Raw genomic sequence first — 20,766 nt, 5'->3', positions numbered from 1 at the left:
ATAAGTATATATACGACTGATGTATCAATAACAAACCTAACTAACAAAATTTTACAGCTTGCTTGCTAACGGCAAATTAACATCATGGCACTGACCTCGTTATTGGGTTGAAATTGATCGTAGTTTGTTTCACAGGTTGAACAACAAACTGTCAACACAGCACTACTGCCATCATTCCAGTGATCAGGAATGTGTTGCATAAGTGACGTCAACGAGTTAAAAAATGACAGAAATGACATGGGTAAAAAAAACATGACCCCAGCAGTAAATTGAATTATCCTCAGTGGTTGGTGTGTGTGTGTGTGTATATATATGAGTTCTAGACCGGAAATGTTAATACTGAATGTAGAAACGTCATTGAGTTTTTTTATTTAAATATCACATTTAATGTGTAGTAAAAAGAACCGTTAGGTTCTGTTGGATATTCTGGTCTGTACTTTAAAAACCAACTGAGATATGAAATGAATTCCACATGCTACAATGTGATGGACTAACTAAAAAACTATATATAATATATATAAAAATATATTAAACTTTATTTGATACTTTGACTTTTTTTTCCTAATATCGTACATACCGTAACTAGGTGATAGTTGCCAGGCTGTGGCACTGTGTTGAACTAACTACGGTGCACTCCTCTTCAGACCTTGTGGGTGTGTTAAAGAGAAAGAGAGTGAGAAGGAGATGGAGGGTGAGACAAGGAGAGAGAGCGGGGATGGGGGGGGGTTTGGGAGGGGCAGAGATGGGTTTTTATTTTACCTCCATCTTCTTCATCTCCAGGCAGTTTTGAGCTCTGGGATCCTCTGTGACTTCTAATTGGTTTTGGTGGTTGGGGTTTCCGTGGAAACCAGTTGGAAAATGTTGGTAGATCTAAGTGAGTTTGAGATTAGACTGACTCTAATGACCTACTGGAACTGACAACAGGGCAGAAAGACACAGGATATTGACACTAACTGAGGCGACTGTGATTCAGAAGACGTTCTATCAACCCTCCAATCTCTGAGACACTCCGTGAGTTCACGTTCCTAATTTTGGGCGAATTATAACGTGATCTGAAAGAGAGTGCGCGTGAGTGGGCTGTGACAGTGAGTGTTACCGCTGACATATTACCAGCTCTCTGACAGGACTAAATCTGTGAGCTGCAGTAACAAGCGTGGGAGGGATTTTGTCACGTAGCGAGAGAGAGAGAGAGAGCACACACAAAACAAATCTACGATCTACGACGTCGACACTATTTTTACCCCACTGTCGGCGTCCAGTACACCTTTTGGTTAAAACCCAGTTGGTTTTTCTTTTCAGGATATAAGAAAGCTACTTAAAGAAAAAAAGGTAATTGATGTGGTGAATTGAGATCAACTTTATATAAAACTAGAATCGTGACTGGTTATGGCTCAGGGAGAGTGACATAGACTGGGGGAGAAACTGTGAGCATGGGTTCAATTCCCAGACCAGGCACAACTGAAAGATTTAATAATTCAATAATTTCCCCAGTGTGTGTGGGATCAATAAAATTCGACCTTAGAAACCAGACAGACACCTGTTTTGTGAAAACTTTCAGCCTTTTACGACTGGAAACTAGAGTAAAGAGAGAAAATTAAACATTTATTCAAGATTTCCCAAGTGGTGAGTCATCTGTTACCAGGAGTATTGGTTAAGTGAGATAATTTCTGTAAAATAAGGAAAGACGAACGTTGCTACCCCCTGGTGGTTAAAACACAGACATGCATTTTGTGCTCTGAACATACTGTAGGTCAGAGGAACATAATAAGGGAAATAGGGAAATAAGTAAGCACAAAAAGATCAAATTAAATTTTTAGTTTTACCTGTCCTCAATCTTACATTATTTCACTCTGCAAAAAAAAATAAAAAATAGATGATATAAAAAGCTTGAGCAAAGTCATCCAAAATTAACCAATAGCCCTTCTTGCTGGAGAGTAAGGCATAATCCAAATTAAACTGAATAAAAGTTTCCATGTCTTTCAAAAAATGTATTGTTGGAATTTTTAGATGTGAATGAATGTGTGTTTCAGTGTGTTCTCAAATACGTACCTGGTTCTCTGTGGAACGTCAGTAGGCCACCGGAGATGGACATTCTAAACTATGATCACACGAATATTGACGGAATATTTCGGGTATTCATACAGCGGTACTCCATGGAGCTTCCAGAGTCTTTGACCTGGAAGCTCCTCATCCTTTTCTTAATTTTTGTCCATGGTTGTAACACACACACACACACACAAAATAACTTTTAAGATTCGTTTAGCAGACACATGCTACACTTTAATGTTTGGACAAAACTATCTTTGATAAAAGCACAAACCTGAACAACAGTTGTCTGGTTACATGGCTGTTCCTACACAGATCTAGTGCAAATACGTCAAGGCACACGATTAAAGTGATACAAGTGAAGAATTAAGAACCTAATATTGAGAGAAACACGAGCAAGGCCTTAAATCCTTGTTAAGTGCGCTAGTCAGTTGTACGTGTCTAAACACATGTTTGTTACAGTTATGGCTGTGATGGCTGGCCCTTTAAATAATAGGCTTTTTTATATTGTAGGTCACTTATCAATACTGTGTCTTTGGCAGGGCTGCAGAGGAATAAGGCAATGAACGTCACTGCTCAGAGACCCAGGGCATCTTTCTGCACACTGAAACCCAACAGTGTGTTTCCAGCTTCCACACACTCCACCACGCTGGGAGCTAACAAAAAAAAAAAAAAAGATAAAAATAGTAAATAGTAAATAAGTCCTTTCAAACTGAGCATTTGAACAAAGAACTTTTCTTACCATTCTGAGCACGGAGCCACGAGGCAGCCTTCAGAGCCAGAAGTTCCCACTCATCCTTGGCCTCCATCTTTGATCCATGAAGCCAGATCAGAGCCAGGATGGTGGCCCAAACATCATTGTTCACCTAATTACCACAAAACACAAACGCAAATAATCCCCTGATTATCAAAATGGATTGATCAAATGAGCTGCAATGCTGCCATCTAGTGACATTCACTTTCACATACAGCTGTTTTTCTCCAAAATTATTTTTAGGGCACACATTAATTGGCGAAAACCCAGGTATTGCGTTATCGGTTTTCATTATTATTCATTACATAATTAAGCTAATATCTGGTCGATAACATCGGTTGGCCGATATTAGATATTATCGGACATTCCTAGCTAAATTGCAAATACGCATTAAATAGTTGTGTGTTTGTTGGCATCAATTCTCCTGTCGTGACAAAGACTCACAGCCGAAGGTTTTTTCTTTTTCAACTCCTTGCTGGGTTTTCCCAGAGCTGTAGCCAGAGCGGCATCCAGCATCCAGCATCCAGACGCCTTTTGTAGAGAAACCAGTTCCAGCAGAGGGTCTCTAAGTGGCTTAGCAATGGATTTTTCTACTCTAGATGAAGGTGCCAAATACATTTTGGCAGCTGGGAAAGAAAAAGAAAAGAAAATATATAATTATTTGACAGCTCACATCAGAACATCTCTGACTACTTAAATATTTTTCCTACTTAGTAAATTGTGCCTACGGTCCAGAGAAGACGCAAGTGAAAGCTCTGCCACTGTCGTGTTTTACAATATGACATATGCTTATGTTACGTTATGTTTTTTCCACTATATTCTATCACTTGGTGTAACAACAGTATACAATATAATCCATATATCGATATATAAATAATCTTCTAGTTTAAATGATCTCATGATTGACTCAAACCTCAGTCTGTTTGGTTGAAGATAACGCTGATATACTGGCAGGAATTGAAGAAAGACAAAGATCTTCTTCAACAGCTCTGATTATCATTGTTTTAATTAATTTTCATAGCCTTCTACTGCCACCTAGCAGAAGAGGATTTAACTTTTCTGCCTTTCACGCTTTAATAATTATTTAGTAATAAATAAATAATAGTTTTGGGAACAACTAAGTGAAATTGGTTAATTTTTCCACAGCAGTACTACAGTATGTACTTGATGATGCAGGTAGGACCTCTACTGATTACAGTTGGGACTGTAGATTTTGGTCACTATTAGACTGTGAACAACTATTGGTATAAACTTTAACATAAGTTGACACAGAAAGAAAGTTATTGGGTTTTTTTTTAATCCTGTAAATAAAAAATACCTTCTAGTGATTCATCTGCTGCATCAAAGCAGACTGAACTCGCCGCCATTGGGGAGTAGTATGCTGTAGGACAGAAGAAGTGTTCTGTATAACAAATGGCTTTTCACTTTCAATATTTCATGTTTTGTGTTTATTAAAAACAGCAGTTCTGTTGGAAATGTGTTTAAATAAAAGTTTTGGTGTAGTTTTAAAAACAACAGCTGTGAATGTGTTGATCTGGGGGTTACAGTAAAAATCCCATCATCATTCAGAAGGGAAGAACTGAAGAAAAAAGTTTTATCAACCAATGCAGAAAAGAGATCAGTCAAAGCACAAAGTGGCTGATTAAAAACAAACAAAACATCCATAGCATGATGAAAAACAATTGTTTTTACCAGCAGCCGGAGGACAAGGGGCACTTCTACAGCTCCTCATCTTGGGCACGGAACAACTCATGTACATCATGGGCATCATTGCAAATGCTGAAAGGAAATAAAGTCGATTCAACTAAGGTTCACAGGTGAGGGACAGATCTTCTTTTACCTTATGAGAAAAGGTAACTTTCACTTTTGAACACTCACCTGGGATCGGGACATTTCGGCGCGTCAGGGGTCCTTTGATTGGTTCATTAATGTCTTTGTTGACAGCAATGAAAGCAGTAAAGGAGCTGCTGACGCCTGATTGGACACTGAGCTCTATCACCTTCTTCTTGAGTCCTTCTTCAGGCTGTCCACTCTCCTCCCTCTGCTCTGCTTCTAGGGCACGGATCAAAGTCTGAGCCGCCAACCTGTGGACTGTTAATCTGCAGACACACACACACACACACACAGAGATAAACAGTCTGATAGCAGTGGGCAGAGACAGTCAACTCCAACATAAAGGTCTTCCCTCCACTAGCTGTAGCAAAAACCATGGGGAAGTTTTTAAAATGAAAAAAAATGAACCGTCGTTTGCACTTTTCTAGAAACATATTTTTGAGTCAAGTTTAACCGAAGATACGGCTGTTCTCCGACATTTCAAAGAAAATGACAATAAAACTTTGGACCATAAAAACTTTAAAAAGGGAAACATGCTACACATAATGAGTTAGTTTATGTGACTGTGTTCTGTTTTTACCCAGTGTCCTTTGCAGGTTTGAGACTGAATTTCAGCTGGTTCTCAGTGGGATGACCTGCCAGACTGTACTTCACCGTCACACTGCCCTCTGCTGCCTCTGAGCTCTGAAAACAGACAGTCAGATAGTATCAAATATCACTTTAATACGGAGCTTTGAACATTGTTTTTGCAGATCTGAGATAACTTTTATAAAGAGTTCACACATAGGATTACCAAGATAAATCTTAACGGAATGTAAATATATATAATAAAAAATAAAGTTTATAAAGTTTACTTGTGCAGTAAATTTAAAAATGTGTCTGAATTCTGCCTTTTTATCACCTTCACTACAGTAGGTCTCGGCAATTCATGAGCAGCAAAATTCAAAAATGTAAATGCTAGACTTTAATTTTAGGAACTGGAGGTAATTACTAAAGGATGAATATTAGCATTTTATTAATAACTAACAAGTAATTTATTATCTTTGTTGACTAAAAACCATGTCTCTCTCTCTCTTCTCTCTGCTGTCTGTCTATTGGTGCTCTTACCTGTCCAATGAGCTGGGCATAAATCAGTGACCTCTGACCCTGGAAAATGGATGTGAGTGGTGTAGATACAACATTTGCAGACACTCCCTTGGGCAAATGCCATGAGACTGAGATGTCCTGCACTGCCGGCTGCAGAGCAAACCTCAGGGACTGCATCACCTGACGGAAAGAGTCACCGGAAACAGTCAACGGAAAAGAATAGAAACAACAGAAAATGTCGTACTTCATGACTTTGTTACCTTGGGCTGCATTCTGTCCGTGCCTGTAACAAACTGAGCGTGACCTCGTCCCTCTTTGGCCAACCCGTTGATGAGAGCAGAGCTCGCTCCCTCACCAATCCCAAAAGAGAAACATCTGCAACACAGTTGTTTTCGTGTGAGACGTGTAAGTCTGTGGTTTAAAAACTTCTCTCTCGTCTCAGATTTGGGAAAAAAAAAGAAAAGAAACAAATAAAATGATGATAGAGATAAAGACTTTTCTGATGAGTTAATCAGCCAGACTGTTTGTCCTGGGAGTAGAACACGAGTAAGAATGCTGTCAGACTGGATGAGTAATGAAGGGGGTTCCGGTAACTGCACTGCCCCACCCTCTGACCCTTGTGTCAGAGGGTGGGGCTGCAGTATTATATGTTTGGGCTTTAGCTCTTAATGCTTGTATAAGCACATCTTATTCACTACGCAAATATGCAGTAATGTCACAGGTCAGATGTAAAAAAAAAAACACCATAGGAAGTCTGGTTTTCGCTCGTGTATTACAGTATATATGGAAGTTAATAGAGTGTAACATCTTATATTTTCGTCTTCCTGGGATCAAATGGTTGTGAACGACTTTGCAGCGTACATCATTTTAAATGAGTAAATATGAATTAATATTCAGTAGACAACGACCAATCAGTGAAGATAAAAATTATATATATATATATATATAAGAAAATACAAGCAGAGGGCAGCACCCCTGCATACAAACACACTACAGTGCGGAAAAACTGTGCTTGTTTTACCTGTGGGAGCCCGAATTCTTCTTCACTAGATCTAACACTTCTTTGGTGTTGCAAACCTCACCGTCAGTGAAGACAAACAGCTGTGAAAAGGAGGACATTCACACAGAGTTACATACCTTAAAGAACAATCATGAAATAACTTAAACAACACAGGCGTGGTGAATGTTGGATTCCAAGAAGTTCTTGCTCAATGGTTGGGTTCTGTAGAAACCATCAATCAGTGATTTCTGACAGATTGAATTATAAGCTGTCTGACGTGTCCAGCAGTTTTTGTTTGTTCACTACACGTTGCACAAGTCAGAAACAAAGGCATCAGTTGTTATCAATGACTCGGGTAAAATCCACAGCTCTGCATTGGTTTTCTTTATCTGTTCTGAGACAGGAACCGCTATCAGTGGCTCGGATAAAAAGGTAGAAAACTATTATTTATTTATTGCATTGCAAATTTTTCTACACTCGTCAAAGCATGAAAGGCAGAAGAATTGAATACTCTTCTGCTAGGTGGCAGTAGATTGCTATGAAAAAAAAAATTGAAGCTAATGAAGAAGATCTTTGTGAGTGTCTTTCTTCAATTCCTGCCAATATATCAGCACTGTCTTCAACTAAATAGGCCAAGATTTTAGTCATTTGTTTGGTGATGTGCTGTGAGGTTTTTCCCGATGATATGTAGGTGCCGTGGCTGAAGAAATACTGTACAATGGAACTAACACATTTAGCAAATGGCTAGAAAATAATACATGACATTCAGGGAAATAAGAGGCAGGTTCTGGCTATGTAAAAAAAACAGATGCAATGGTGTAAAACTATTGTTTCTAAAAAAAAAAAAGAAGTTACTTGTCGGGGCTGATTAGGAATACAGGTCTGGCTGTAGATGTGTTTGAGAGGCTGAAAGATCTCTGTTCCTCCCAGATCAGCGTCCATCGCCTGAACTTTCTTAAGAGCTTCTTCCAAGGTTCCCTCACTGTACTCCACGCTCTTACTGCGAACAAGAGACACCGACACAGCAGATCAGTGAAAAGGATGCACACAGTGACCTCTCTCATGGATGACAGCGCTACATTTCTAAACGGCGTCACGGGAGTAACTTACGGGAAGATGTGTTCGAAAGTGGACCCGAAGCTGTAGATGTTAAAGTAGCAGCCCATCGGCAAGCTCTTCAACAGGAGCAGCAGAGTATCCTGTCAGAGAGAGAACACAGATGTTGAAGATCTAGATTTGGAATTAACGGGACAGTGTGACGACCATGGAAAAGTCAACACTGAATACCCTTGCACTGCCAATGCGGGTCTCTTGATGCTTGCTGTTGCTGGTTGGACAGTCCATGCTGCCGGACCGATCCAGTAGGAAAACAAACTCTCCACATGATGCGAGTGAAGATATGACAGTCTGAGGAAACTCAGGATACAGACTCAACATCACTGCTGGATCACCCATCAGAGTCCCTGGTTGAAGAGATTGACACACAGACACACATTTGTACCCACACACGTGTAAGTCGGCTGGTACATACTGTAGGCCAGTGTGTGTCGTGAAAGACCGTTAGGTTTGGCTGAAAACTATTTATTCCATATTTTTATTTGCTTATAAAAGCATGGAAGGCAGAACAATTTAATTATCTTTTGCTAGGTGGCAGCATATGGCTAAAAAAAAGATAATAATCTTTAGATAAAAGAAGATAATCGGAGCTGTTGAAGAAGATCTTTTTGAGTGTCTTTCTTCAATTCCTGCCAGCATGTCAGCATCGTCTTCAACTAAACAGGCTGAGGTTTTAGTCAATGATGAGGTCGTTCAAACTAGAAGATTATTATAATTCATTACATAGACTTTTTGTGAGACTGAAGTTTGGTGGTGTGCCGTGGGGTTTTTCCTGATTTTATATACATGTGCCATGGCTCAAAAAAGGCAGATTATATTAAACTGTAACCTCTGACGGAGTGACACTCACCAGCTTTGGCAGTCGCCTGCCCTGCCTCCACCACAGCCGTGGGCTGATGAGCATCTTTGTAATAAATCAGCAGCTCAACGTCTCTGTCGAACTTGTGTCCTGCTGCCAACTTCACCTGCAGTTCAGACAACATACACAAATGAACATCAGCAAAGTTTCATGTTGACGATGAGGAACAAAGACACACAGCAGACACATTAACGGTCGACCTACAGTGGCCTGGTTCTGCTCTGTGTTCAGGTACTGGAGGGGCTCCAGAGAACAGTTGGACTCCACTTTAGAGACTGGGCGAGGAGAGGACACTCGAGCACAGAAGGACAGAGTGTAGGGCACAAGAGAGGCTGCAACCGGGGTCACCTGGACACTGGTACTTTCACTGCCTGGAACAACAGGAGGACACAGTTCAAGACTTGTTGTCCCTTCTTTCATAAAAAACACCAAACAATAGACAACTGCGACTTATACTCTGGTTCTAAAACAATTAGAATTAGTTAGAATTAGTATTTTAAGTACATTTTACCAAATCAGAAAAAACCAACAAGTGATTTTTGTGGGCTGAGCCACAGATCATTGTGGAAACTTACAGAAAAAAAGGCACTAACATTTAAATGAGTACTTTTAATATTGTAATAAAATATATTATTTTTATTTGGAATAATTATATTACTTATTTTGGTTTTGAAGGCAAAAAATGATAATGTTTCTTACCTTGAGGGCAGTAGCGGGGGTTCAGCACAGCAGGCAGACAAAACCTGAGCCCGTCATCGGCCTCTACGGCCAGCTCAGTGACATACTCCAGCCTGATGGCGGCGCTCTCGCCCGGGGCAAGACTGCCCACGCTCAGAGTGAATATATCTGGACTCTGATCGCTCTCCTCCAATAGGAAAGCCTGATGACCGGAGCTGAGTGCGTCATCGTACTCCTCACGAGCCTAGAACACAGACGGCACAGACGCGTCATAGCAGCGTTCACTGGGGTCACACACACACACACACACACACACTGCCCTGCCTCCACCACAGCCGTGGGCTGATGAGCATCTTTGTAATAAATCAGCAGCTCAACGTCTCTGTCGAACTTGTGTCCTGCTGCCAACTTCACCTGCAGTTCAGACAACATACACAAATGAACATCAGCAAAGTTTCATGTTGACGATGAGGAACAAAGACACACAGCAGACACATTAACGGTCGACCTACAGTGGCCTGGTTCTGCTCTGTGTTCAGGTACTGGAGGGGCTCCAGAGAACAGTTGGACTCCACTTTAGAGACTGGGCGAGGAGAGGACACTCGAGCACAGAAGGACAGAGTGTAGGGCACAAGAGAGGCTGCAACTGGGGTCACCTGGACACTGGTACTTTCACTGCCTGGAACAACAGGAGGACACAGTTCAAGACTTGTTGTCCCTTCTTTCATAAAAAACACCAAACAATAGACAACTGCGACTTATACTCTGGTTCTAAAACAATTAGAATTAGTTAGAATTAGTATTTTAAGTACATTTTACCAAATCAGAAAAAACCAACAAGTGATTTTTGTGGGCTGAGCCACAGATCATTGTGGAAACTTACAGAAAAAAAGGCACTAACATTTAAATGAGTACTTTTAATATTGTAATAAAATATATTATTTTTATTTGGAATAATTATATTACTTATTTTGGTTTTGAAGGCAAAAAATGATAATGTTTCTTACCTTGAGGGCAGTAGCGGGGGTTCAGCACAGCAGGCAGACAAAACCTGAGCCCGTCATCGGCCTCTACGGCCAGCTCAGTGACATACTCCAGCCTGATGGCGGCGCTCTCGCCCGGGGCAAGACTGCCCACGCTCAGAGTGAATATATCTGGACTCTGATCGCTCTCCTCCAATAGGAAAGCCTGATGACCGGAGCTGAGTGCGTCATCGTACTCCTCACGAGCCTAGAACACAGACGGCACAGACGCGTCATAGCAGCGTTCACTGGGGTCACACACACACACACACACATATATATATATATATATATATAGTATATTTAAACAGAGAGACAGTGAAACCACAGTCAGGAGCTCACCTGCTGTTTCTCCTTCACCTCAGCCACGATGTGTTTACCTCCAATCTTAGCACTGAAATGACAGACGGCAGCATTTCCGGGCAGCGGAAAGACAAAAACAGCTTCTACTGGTTTGTCCTCCTTGTTCTCATAGTTGAGGTTGGAGACCACTGTAGCCACATGGTCTCTCACCTCCACCTCCACCTCGATGCTCTTCAAAGGAACTGGCACAGGAACACAAAGAGTTGCAAGAGAGATGAAATTATCTGGTGTCAAACACTAAAAACAACAGAAGAAGAAGAATTTAAAAGCTACTTCTAATTGTTCTGGCCATTTGGTTACCCACCTGGTTCGTTCTTAGCCGTCACAAGACCACAGCAAACCATTATTCCTAGAAAAACAACACAAAAATTGAATGAGTTTAAGATGAATTATACAGGAAGTTAAATATAAAAAAATACAGAAAATCATTTCACTCTGGCTCGAGCGTCACAGTCCAGTACCTGGTATTTTTCACTTTAAAAAAAAGCTTCACGTGAAATTACTACCTTGTACAAATACTTTTAAGACGTGGACCAAGTATTAAAACTTTCACAGTAGGGATGAACTTGGTAAATAAACTTAAATCACGTTTTAGATTTTTCTGCTGCATAAATACTCAACTTTTTTTTCCACCATCGGTTGTATTGTATGTAGAATTTATTTTTATTTACCTGAATCGTAAGAAGTTTATTAAACTAAACACCCTAAAACCGTTTCGTCACCCTCTCGATTTCAGTTTCGATATTGATTTAAGAATTTAAGACGAACCGTTCATTTTGTCTCTATTTCCCCTCCAGCCGCACCTTTAGGTTTTAAACTAACATCTATCTTACGTCATCGCTATTGACAGTTTTATTATGTTATTCTTCCGTTCTTCCATACTTTTATGTTGAATTATTAATAAAAAGTTAAAGGGATGAAGGTATGACTTGTCTACTGTATATCTTGTAATAACTGCGCCATAGCACACTGGCTAAAGGCTACTTGCCTCAAGTACGTCATACCGAATTATTTAGATAATAAATAACAAAACTCACCGGCTATTTTTTGTATCTTTAAGCGTCTGGGAGAGTGTGTTATTCAGAGACAGTCCTGTCCGCTGTAGCAACTTCAGAATTCTGGAGGAAACCAGAAAGGGTCTTGAGGTTCCTCCTGTGTGCGCTTGGTTTTAATACAACGCTGCATCGACTGGGCGGGGCTCTCGACGAGTTGTCGGTAAAAGCGTGACGTACAAAATAACGAATTCTCCAGAATTGTATTACTATTATTATATACACATACGTATACATATATATACACACACACACACACACATATATATATACATACTTTATAAACATTTTAAATTGTAAAATATTATATAACAAATGTTTCGACAGAGGTCCTGAGGCTGTTATGGGAAAAGTTTATTTAAAAAATATATATTGCAAAGATGACACCCAAGGAAATAACAGAATAATAATAATAATAATAATAAAAACCTATAACCACTGTAGACGTGTACAGTATAGTACTCAACTATATCAACCGTATCAACCCTACATACATTTGGAAAGCAGATCACAATCATAGAATAAACTATAACACGGACAGACTGTGATAATGCTTTACAAGAGCTGTTCCATTTATAGGTTTTCTTTTTAGTGGCTGTAGGGTGTAACCTTCTCAAACAGTGACCAGGAAGTGGGTTCTAACCTCACCTGCATATTTTCCGTAATCACAGTGTGTGTGTGTGTGGTGTGTGTGTGTAGATGTAAATGAAGTGATCTATGTTATGCATGAGGTTCTTATCGCAACTTCGTTAATCGTAAATCGTCATAAACGTTCAAATGCTCCCTCCTGGAATAGTTGCTGGATGTGTGCACAGGTGTGGAGATATAGGGCCGGCAGATGGACAGACAATGTGGACAATGTAAAAATTGCTCATGTAAATTATTAAGTCAAAATCCCAAGTTGCCCTTACCACTAAAAAAAACAAATCACAATCACAACTGTTTCAGGGATGCTGCTCCAGGACGAAACCCTGAGCAGAGACAACCTGGAACCCACATGGAGGATGACATCAGACCAGTCCAGACTGGCGTAAGGGGGGGACAAGACAAGGAAAAGAACCAGAATGCTCTTCTTGCCCTGCTCCTCTGTCCCTGACTGCCCTCTTCATCGGCAACAGAGACGGCAGGTACTGGTGATCTTGGAGAGAGGACGAGGTGGACAGGAAAACTTGACACAGATGCCACATTGGAAGTGGGGGTAAGTATCTGTTGCCCCTCTATGCGCTGCCATAAGAGAAAGAGGCTAACTAGGTAGAGAAGAAGAGGCTGCAGGCCATGCAGTAAAGTTTTTTTTTGTGTCACTAGAAGAGCAACAGCTATGGAGACAGAAGTGGGCGGGGCTGCCCCGCTTAGTAATTTATTCGACCCTTTTGTGGTGAATCAATGCACCGTGCAATAATGGAGGGGGGGTAGGGATGGGCACGGATGGGACGTTCCCTCGTCTTTTGGTGAGGACCCTCACCAAGAAACACGCTCAAGACGGTGCGGCATCATCTCCTGAGAGCTTTTTTTTTTTTTTTTTAAATGGTGGCGTTTTTTTTAATCTGGTGAGGAATTAGGCAGAGACAAAGACGACTACATAATATTTGGGTACACAAACGAACGAAATGAAAGTGGGTCGTGGTTGTGATGCTGCTTTAACTCTGACATCTACACGTTCATTTGCACTTAGTCTTCAGAGGAAGCCGGACTAAAAGTCTGTGGTGAGCATATTTACATGTATATGGAATTTACTTCTGTGGAAATTTGTGAAGAAACACGATACAAAACTGATTGGTTTGACAGGACATGCCGTGACAAGTTGAGGTGACATGTTGATGTAAAGTTTTGAAACAATTTAAAAAGCTGTGCAAAGTTAAAGGTTGTTTTGCATCATTCCTACGGAGGCGGTGAAGGTTCTTTCGCCATCAAATCAATTAAAAGTGATTTAGTGGACGGTTGCTGACAGAGTGGAGGGAAAAGCAGCCTGGGACACATGCTTTGTTTCGGTGTCCCACAGCTCAGACTATGAGAACAAAGGCAAAGTATGTGAATAAAATGGGCAAAGAAACAATAGGGGCCTCAGTGTAGACGTAGCTCACAGAGACGTGAGGAGTTTTCAGCGGCGTGAGCGATGACAGGAAAGGACAACAACTTCCACCGCCATGGCAAAGCTAATTAAAACCTTATATTTATAGCAAATATATACTGGTCTACAGGCGAACCATGTAACCACATTGGCAGAAACAGGAAAAGTCATGTTGTAAAAAGTTTGAAAAAGTAAACAAATACTTTGTGCAGTTTGGTGTAGAGACCAGCTTTGATTAACACATAACTGATCACTGCACTGTTGAACGGTTGTTGGACTGGATCCATTAAATATACATATATATATATGTATATATATATACATATATATATATGTATATATATATACATATATATATACATATATATATACATATATATATACATATATATATACATATATATATATATATATATATATGTATATATATATGTATATATATATGTATATATATATGTATATATATATGTATATATATATGTATATATATATGTATATATATATACATATATATATACATATATATATACATATATATATATATATATATATATATGTATATATATATGTATATATATATATGTATATATATACATATATAGGAGTGGTGGCACATACTAACACACACCCTATGAGTCAGTATTCCCGGGTGAATTTAATGGATCCAGTCCAACAACCGTTCAACAGTGCAGTGATTAGTTATGTGTTAATCAAAGCTGGTCTCTACACAGTACAAATTGTTGTAATATAAATATAAATAAAAACACATTTTAAGTGTTTTTCTTCACACAGGTAGGATGTGACCCACGCAGCCCACATCCTAGGAGAAAATGTCAAATTTCCGAGAAAGACTGTGTGTGAGCTCCAGGATCCCAGGGTGCTGGTTTATTCTTGTTCACCTGGTTCTGCTGGCCCCACCGTGTGTGGGATTCCTCCCAAACTTTTGGTCTCGGGTTTTAACAATGTCCTGGGACTCACAAACTCACCAATACATCACAGAGCAGGCCGTTCTCAATGTCACCATGGAGACAATCAAGGCTACCGTGAATCTCCATGACAACCAGGCAGAGGAGCAGGTGGAGTAAGATATTTAATACGAAAAAAAAAACTACTTGAATTTTTAATCACTTCTTTATCCTTTCCAGATGAGACTGGGCCGCAGCTTCTGGCGAGCTGTAGGGGAAGTGGTGAGGTCTAATGCGGCAATGGACTTCCTGAGCTCCACCAGGTCCGACCCGGTGTACCACTTTGATTCAGAGCGGGTAGAAAGCGCCGTGGAATTGCTGCGGCAGTTCTGGACTCATACTTTGCTGTCAATACGGGCCAAAGAGTACCAGAGCGCTCGCCGCAGTCTGGGCCAGCTGTTTCACTCCCTGCAGGTACGCATCCACAGCACAGGCAACATACGCTGCCCTCTGCAGGTAAAGTTCAACCTCAAAGAGCTGCATCGTGTGTGTCATCACAGGACTTCTACAGCCACAGTAACTGGGTGGAGATGGGTCAACAATCCATATACCTCCACCTCCTGCAGCCAGAGGAGCCCGCCATCCCTGTGGCTAAAGGTTAGCTTCACATCTGTGAAGTCCCTCTCACATCAGGAAACCACTGCTGTTACTTTAGGGATGTCCGATATCATCGACCCGATATTAGCATATTATATCTGTAAGAGTCGTTATCGTTTTCTCCTCCGGCAATGAAAACCCTGATAACGCAATGTCTGAATTTTGCCAAATGATGTTTTAGGGAAAAACAGCTGTATGTGAAAGCCACTAGATGGCAGCATTGCAGCTTATTTTAATAATCAGGGGATTGTATGCAACAACTCATACAGTGGTTTGTACAGATAAACAAATAAATATTAACAGGCCCTCAATAGTATTTCAATTCGGAGGGAGGGAGGTGGTGAAAAAACTGCCCCTAGGGGGAGCAAGGCAGAAAATAATTGAGAAACATTACTTTAACTTTGTAAAGACGAACTGCGCTTTTCAATCTTTGTCTTTCCAGAGGACACTCCCACCTGTATGGAATGTGTCGGCGCCACCTGCAGGAATAATCTCCTACCAAGACTAACCAAAGCCCCGCGTCCCGCTCAGCTGCTCACCACCGGTTACTTCAGCACCTCCCCTCCAAAACCTCAGGGTGAGTGTGGACTTTACTGCAGACACTTCATCTGAGGTCCTGATATTTTATATATTTTATATCTTTATCTCAGGAAAATGCAGTCATGGAGGTATTCTGGACAGCAGTCGTCATCAGGGGGCTAGAGGGGGCATCAACAAAGACAGCACCTCCCCTCTCTTCTCGCCTCACTATCATCTCCACGCGGAAGCTGCTCATTTGGCGAGTGAAGCCACCATGAGCGTACTGAGAGACCTCAGGGATACAGTCGGCCACGAAACTTTCCTCCGGTGAGTTTTACCTTTGTTTAGTAACAGTTTTACGATCCCAGATATACATAAAACGTCCTTTCCCCCCTGTGGTTCGACAGACTCTTCAGTGTCCAGCAGGAACCGGCCTTGGTCTTTGTCATGGACACCACGGGCAGCATGTTTGAAGAGATCACAGCGGCCCGCCTCAGGGCTCACTCCATCATCCAGAACAGAGCTCACAGCCGTGGGCAGCCGGGCACCTTCATACTGGTACCCTTCCACGACCCAGGTCAGGGGTCTAACAATAAACCTTCTAAGAGAATTGACATCACAGTCAGACACAGGCAAAAGAGAACAAAAAGCAATATTAATTAAAATAGGTTCTTAGACTCAAGATCAGGAAACGGAGCCAGAACCAGAACCAGAACCGTGTCACTCTCCAAACACCGTTTGTGGTGAAAATCAGCAAAGACACAGTCACTGGTCGACTGCTACCTCACAGGAACAAACATTTTACTCTAACCTCCAAAGTCACAGTAATTATCTGAGCTACTGATCAATCACAATTCATCAATCACTTGTAATCATAATTTAACAGGTTTTTAAATCATTTTTGAAATGTGGAATCGTATTCATTTTCTCCCAAGCCTCGGTGTTACTCTTTAATTTCTTGATGGACATCGAGAAACATTCAAGATTTGCTTCAGTATTTAACACATCATTAGAAGAAACTCAACTTTGCCCTAAATCTGGACTCAACCATTCCACAATCCGTCTGTTTAACAACACGACTCTGATGTACTGTGAAGGTGTAGGACCGGTGTATGAGACTGAAGACCCGAACCAGTTCATGATGCACCTGGAAAACCTGATGGCACTTGGAGGTGGAGACGAACCGGAGATGTGTCTTTCTGCCGTTCAGGTAAATAGTCTACTACTTTGTTTTTTTTGTTTGTTTTTTTTAGCTTTTTTTAACTCCCTCTGTTAATCCTGTGACTGAGTCACAGATTTTTTTTATTTTCTTTGGCCACCTTCTGGCTCTTAGTCATTTAATATGTAACCATACAAGGTTTTTGAATGTCTGACATGCAACTCTTGTCACTTGTCTACAGCTGGCACTTACCCAGAGTCCACCTCTCTCAGAGATCTTTGTCTTCACTGATGCCTCGCCTAAAGACGCTCACCTGTTTGACTCAGTAAAGGCCCTCACACTCGAAAAACAGAGCAAGGTAGGTTTAAACGTCACACTTTATGCCAAATCCTACTTAGGGTTCTTGGTAGTCACCAGGTGACCAATCACATTAACCCCTAACATGAACGGTACTTTACACAACTAATGTTATATTTAATAAACAAAGACTGGGAACTCACAATGCCAAGCATCACTTCGACCGTCAACAGACCAGGGAACCATGTTCTTTGACACAAATTTAGATTTACTTGAGTCGGATGTTAAGGTGGACCGAAGACTTTCTGTGTAAACAGTAGCCAACTACAAAATATGGAGCAAATGAAAGTGATATGAAAGTAACTAAAGTGACTTTTAGACGGACATGTTACTGGATAGTCAAATGCTAATAGTTCCACGAGCGTGATGCAATGGTGGTTGACCACAGACTGAAACGTGTCTGGGCTGCATGTGACCCTCGGGCCAAAATTTGAATAGGATCTACAGTGACAACAAAGCCAAGTGGACCTGTCCTGTACCGTCCTGTACTGTACTCTACTGTGTTGCCAGTGATGAAGTATCATGTTCCGACCTCATTTGTCTCTCAGGTGACTTTTCTCATAACCAAAGATCCGAGCCATACTGCTGCGGGGAGAGGGAGGAGAAAGAGGAGCAGAGTCAGGGAGTATTTGTCTCCTGATCGTTTCTCGCTCTATTCCTCGCTCTCTGCTGTGTCTGGAGGACTGACCATCTTCACCACCAAGGCTGACATCCACAAAGTCTCAGCCATACTGGAGGACAACACGGCGGCTGACAAGGTAGACAAACTGAACCAAATGGACTGATGGACAACAGAAGAGCATTTGTTTATGATTAGAAATGTATAATTTCTCAGCCCATCTTTCCTGCAGGTGACGCTACTGCAGGTGGAAAACGCCCAGAACCTCATCTCCACTCATGCTTTTAAGGTTGACCGCTCTGTGACGAACATCACAGTCCACGTCACTGGCACCATGATAGAGTGTGTTCTCACCAACCCTTCAGGTAAAGCAATAATTTACCAAATACTGTTTATTTAGAGCAGTTCTGTTTTTGTTTTTTTACTTTGGCACTCATTCTTCACGTCGTGTCAGAAAATCATAGATACATTTTTCAAAAACGACCATGATTGATGATCAATTTACTGTTTTTAGACCAAAGCCAAGCTCTGTTGAGTGAGAGAGGCCCTCTGGCCGAGGTGGAGCAGTTTGAAGGTCTGTACCGCATCAGTCTACGTCCTCCCATCGAGGCAGGCCGGTGGAGAGTCGACGCCAAGAGTGACGGACGCCTCACATTTAAAGTGATAGGTATAAATAAAAAAATATTGCTGGGGTCGGGGTGAGTCGGACTATATACGGTGCACTGAGTTAGCTTAGCTTCCTGGGAAATGTTCCAGGTCTCGGTAATCAATGGGAAACACTGCGATTTTATAGGGCCTAAAACCCCTGGACGCTAGCAAATTTTTCTGTTCAGGTCTTTTTATTTTTGCGATGAATACATTTTTAACGATCTGTGTTCCAACAGGTGACAGCAGGGTAGATTTCCTGTATCACTTTGCTACTGTAACCAATGAGACACACCCGGGTCTGGCCAGAGTGGACGGCAGTCCAGTTGCAGGTAGAGATTTTATTTTTTTCTTCATCTGCTGCAATGAATGGTTGAACAGTTATCCTCCATGTTTTTTTTTGTCATTAAACTGTACTGTTTTGTACGTGATAAATTTCCCAGGTGCCCCTGCCTATCTCGTCATGGCCGTTACAGGCCTGGGTCCAGATGAGGAGGCAACATTCAGTCACGCGACACTGCTGGGGCCACAAGGGGAGGCTCTTCAGCAGGTGAAGCTGAACTCTTCCTCCTCCTCCTCAACTCCATACTCTGTAGATGAGCTGGTTGGGCTGGTGGAGTCAGTTCCCAGAATTCCATTCAGCATTCGACTTACTGGCAGAGATGGAAGAGGAAACACACTGGAGAGAGTTTCCACGGAGATGGTACAGCCCACTCATGTCCAGATACAGGTTGGTACTGTTCATGCTCGACTCAGCTGTCCTTCACTGTCATGTTGGGAAATTGAAGAATTTGTTCAAACGCTGGAAACGCTTTTCAAGAACTAAAGTCTTTCAAACTAGTAATGAGAGTTTTTTTTTTTTAATAAAAAAATTAAAAACTGGTCCTGTCACACCTCAGGTGTTGTCTGCCCCTCATCTGGTTCCCGGCCACAGCACGATGGTCACTTTCATGGTCTTAAACCGTGGCCCGGCCCGTCTTTTCAATCTGAGCATGGACGATGATCATGGTTATCTTCATAAGAGAGGATCTCACAGGTCGGTCGGAAGGTCATTGAACTCCATTTCACATGTATTTATATCTGGGTGCCATGGTAACTGTTTTTACAGAATGGAGCAGTGTTTTAGTCTGAAATATAAACTGTTTGGACAATGTCGGATATAGGTCAAAAGTTAATATCGGACATCCGGAGTGCCGAGAGATTTATTTGACTTACAGTTTCCCAGGAAAATAAACTGTAACTGTTTATTTTGTAACTGTTTAAATCAGTATTCGATTCAAACTGGGAGTTTTATTATTTTTTTCAGATTCCATGTTGCAGATCAGGGGTCTTTCCGGGGGGAGGTCGACCTCCACACGCCGGCCGCAGCTCAGGTGGGATCGACCGTCACCCTTACGCTCACCGTACGAGATCTTGACTCCACAGACTCCAATTACGCGGTCACTTATCTGACCGTAGTCCCTCCGGTGAGCCCACTGTTTTTATTCACCGTACGCTCCGCATCTGTTTGGGTACAAACTAATAAGAATCAATTCACCTGCAGGACCCCGACACCACACCACCGTCCTGCTCTGAGGCCGGACGACAGTCCACCTGTTTGTCCGTTTGCAGCGAGTCCACGTGGAGCGTGTCTCTGGTCCTGTCAGACAGAGGGCGCTCTGGTCTTGCTGCTCTCCAGCTACAAAAAGGTGAAGGTTTTCTGACTTTGTTCCTCAGCCCCCCCCTCACAGAGGAGGGTGTTGGGGGCACCAAGAGGGGCCCTGACCAGCACCAGGGACACCAGGACCAGAGACCCAATGGGGGCCACACCCGCCCCCACCCCCACCACCACCATCACCATCACAATCCCTACAAGGCCAGAGTAGAACGAGGAGACTCCCCTCTGAACGTGTCTGACTGGCTCCAGGGCTCGTCTCACCCACTGTGGGTGAGGTACACGTCCAGCTGCTGCTCCTCTCGGGCAGAGCTGCTGGTGTGGGATACCGCCGGAAACATGAGACGATGCCCCCCATAGACCGGTCAGCACAC

At 41.9% G+C, this 20,766-nt stretch overlaps 2 protein-coding genes across 2 annotated transcripts in view; one reads left to right on the top strand and one right to left on the bottom strand.

Annotated features, from left to right (window-relative positions):
- Positions 1–2,244: 2,244 nt before the first annotated feature.
- On the bottom strand, positions 2,245–11,951 carry LOC103377648 (von Willebrand factor A domain-containing protein 5A). Its single transcript, XM_025055063.1, has 19 exons — positions 11,795–11,951; positions 11,062–11,106; positions 10,737–10,939; positions 10,380–10,602; positions 9,885–10,051; positions 8,686–8,800; positions 8,007–8,182; positions 7,830–7,918; positions 7,575–7,719; positions 6,741–6,820; positions 5,980–6,094; positions 5,741–5,899; positions 5,214–5,317; positions 4,679–4,899; positions 4,493–4,579; positions 4,119–4,181; positions 3,245–3,426; positions 2,789–2,912; positions 2,245–2,702 (listed from the first exon to the last, which is right to left on the bottom strand). The coding sequence occupies exons 2-19, from the start codon at positions 11,099–11,101 to the stop codon at positions 2,623–2,625; spliced, it is 2,373 nt and encodes a 790-aa protein (XP_024910831.1). The 5' UTR covers positions 11,102–11,106; positions 11,795–11,951; the 3' UTR covers positions 2,245–2,622.
- A 2,650-nt stretch (positions 11,952–14,601) lies between these two features.
- Positions 14,602–20,766, top strand: part of vwa7 (von Willebrand factor A domain containing 7) — an 11,448-nt gene continuing 5,283 nt past the window's right edge. The window contains exons 1-16 of the mRNA XM_008308572.3: positions 14,602–14,953; positions 15,023–15,256; positions 15,343–15,439; positions 15,882–16,016; positions 16,090–16,285; positions 16,366–16,535; positions 17,056–17,168; positions 17,359–17,475; positions 18,023–18,232; positions 18,326–18,458; positions 18,608–18,760; positions 18,978–19,070; positions 19,182–19,468; positions 19,638–19,774; positions 20,045–20,204; positions 20,282–20,670. Of these exons, the coding sequence (XP_008306794.1) occupies positions 14,708–14,953; positions 15,023–15,256; positions 15,343–15,439; positions 15,882–16,016; positions 16,090–16,285; positions 16,366–16,535; positions 17,056–17,168; positions 17,359–17,475; positions 18,023–18,232; positions 18,326–18,458; positions 18,608–18,760; positions 18,978–19,070; positions 19,182–19,468; positions 19,638–19,774; positions 20,045–20,204; positions 20,282–20,670 (2,870 nt within the window). The 5' untranslated portion in view covers positions 14,602–14,707. The remainder of the gene's footprint in view (positions 14,954–15,022; positions 15,257–15,342; positions 15,440–15,881; positions 16,017–16,089; positions 16,286–16,365; positions 16,536–17,055; positions 17,169–17,358; positions 17,476–18,022; positions 18,233–18,325; positions 18,459–18,607; positions 18,761–18,977; positions 19,071–19,181; positions 19,469–19,637; positions 19,775–20,044; positions 20,205–20,281; positions 20,671–20,766) is intronic.

The sequence above is a fragment of the Cynoglossus semilaevis genome, chromosome 4 (assembly GCF_000523025.1).
Source record: "Cynoglossus semilaevis isolate Cse_v1.0 chromosome 4, Cse_v1.0, whole genome shotgun sequence".
Lineage (NCBI taxonomy): Eukaryota > Metazoa > Chordata > Actinopteri > Pleuronectiformes > Cynoglossidae > Cynoglossus > Cynoglossus semilaevis.
The sequence above is the reverse complement of the archived record's forward strand: the minus strand, read 5'-3'. Positions and strand labels throughout refer to the sequence as shown.

Bases quoted from the DNA above. Each gene is read 5' to 3' on its own strand.
- LOC103377648 (XM_025055063.1), bottom strand. From the start codon at position 11,101: ATGGTTTGCTGTGGTCTTGTGACGGCTAAGAACGAACCAG. The intron at 10,052-10,379 runs GTAAGAAACATT...CTGTTGTTCCAG, and splicing joins CCCCCGCTACTGCCCTCAAG to GCAGTGAAAGTACCAGTGTC. The intron at 6,821-7,574 runs GTAACTTCTTTT...TCCTTTTCACAG, and splicing joins TTCCTAATCAGCCCCGACAA to CTGTTTGTCTTCACTGACGG.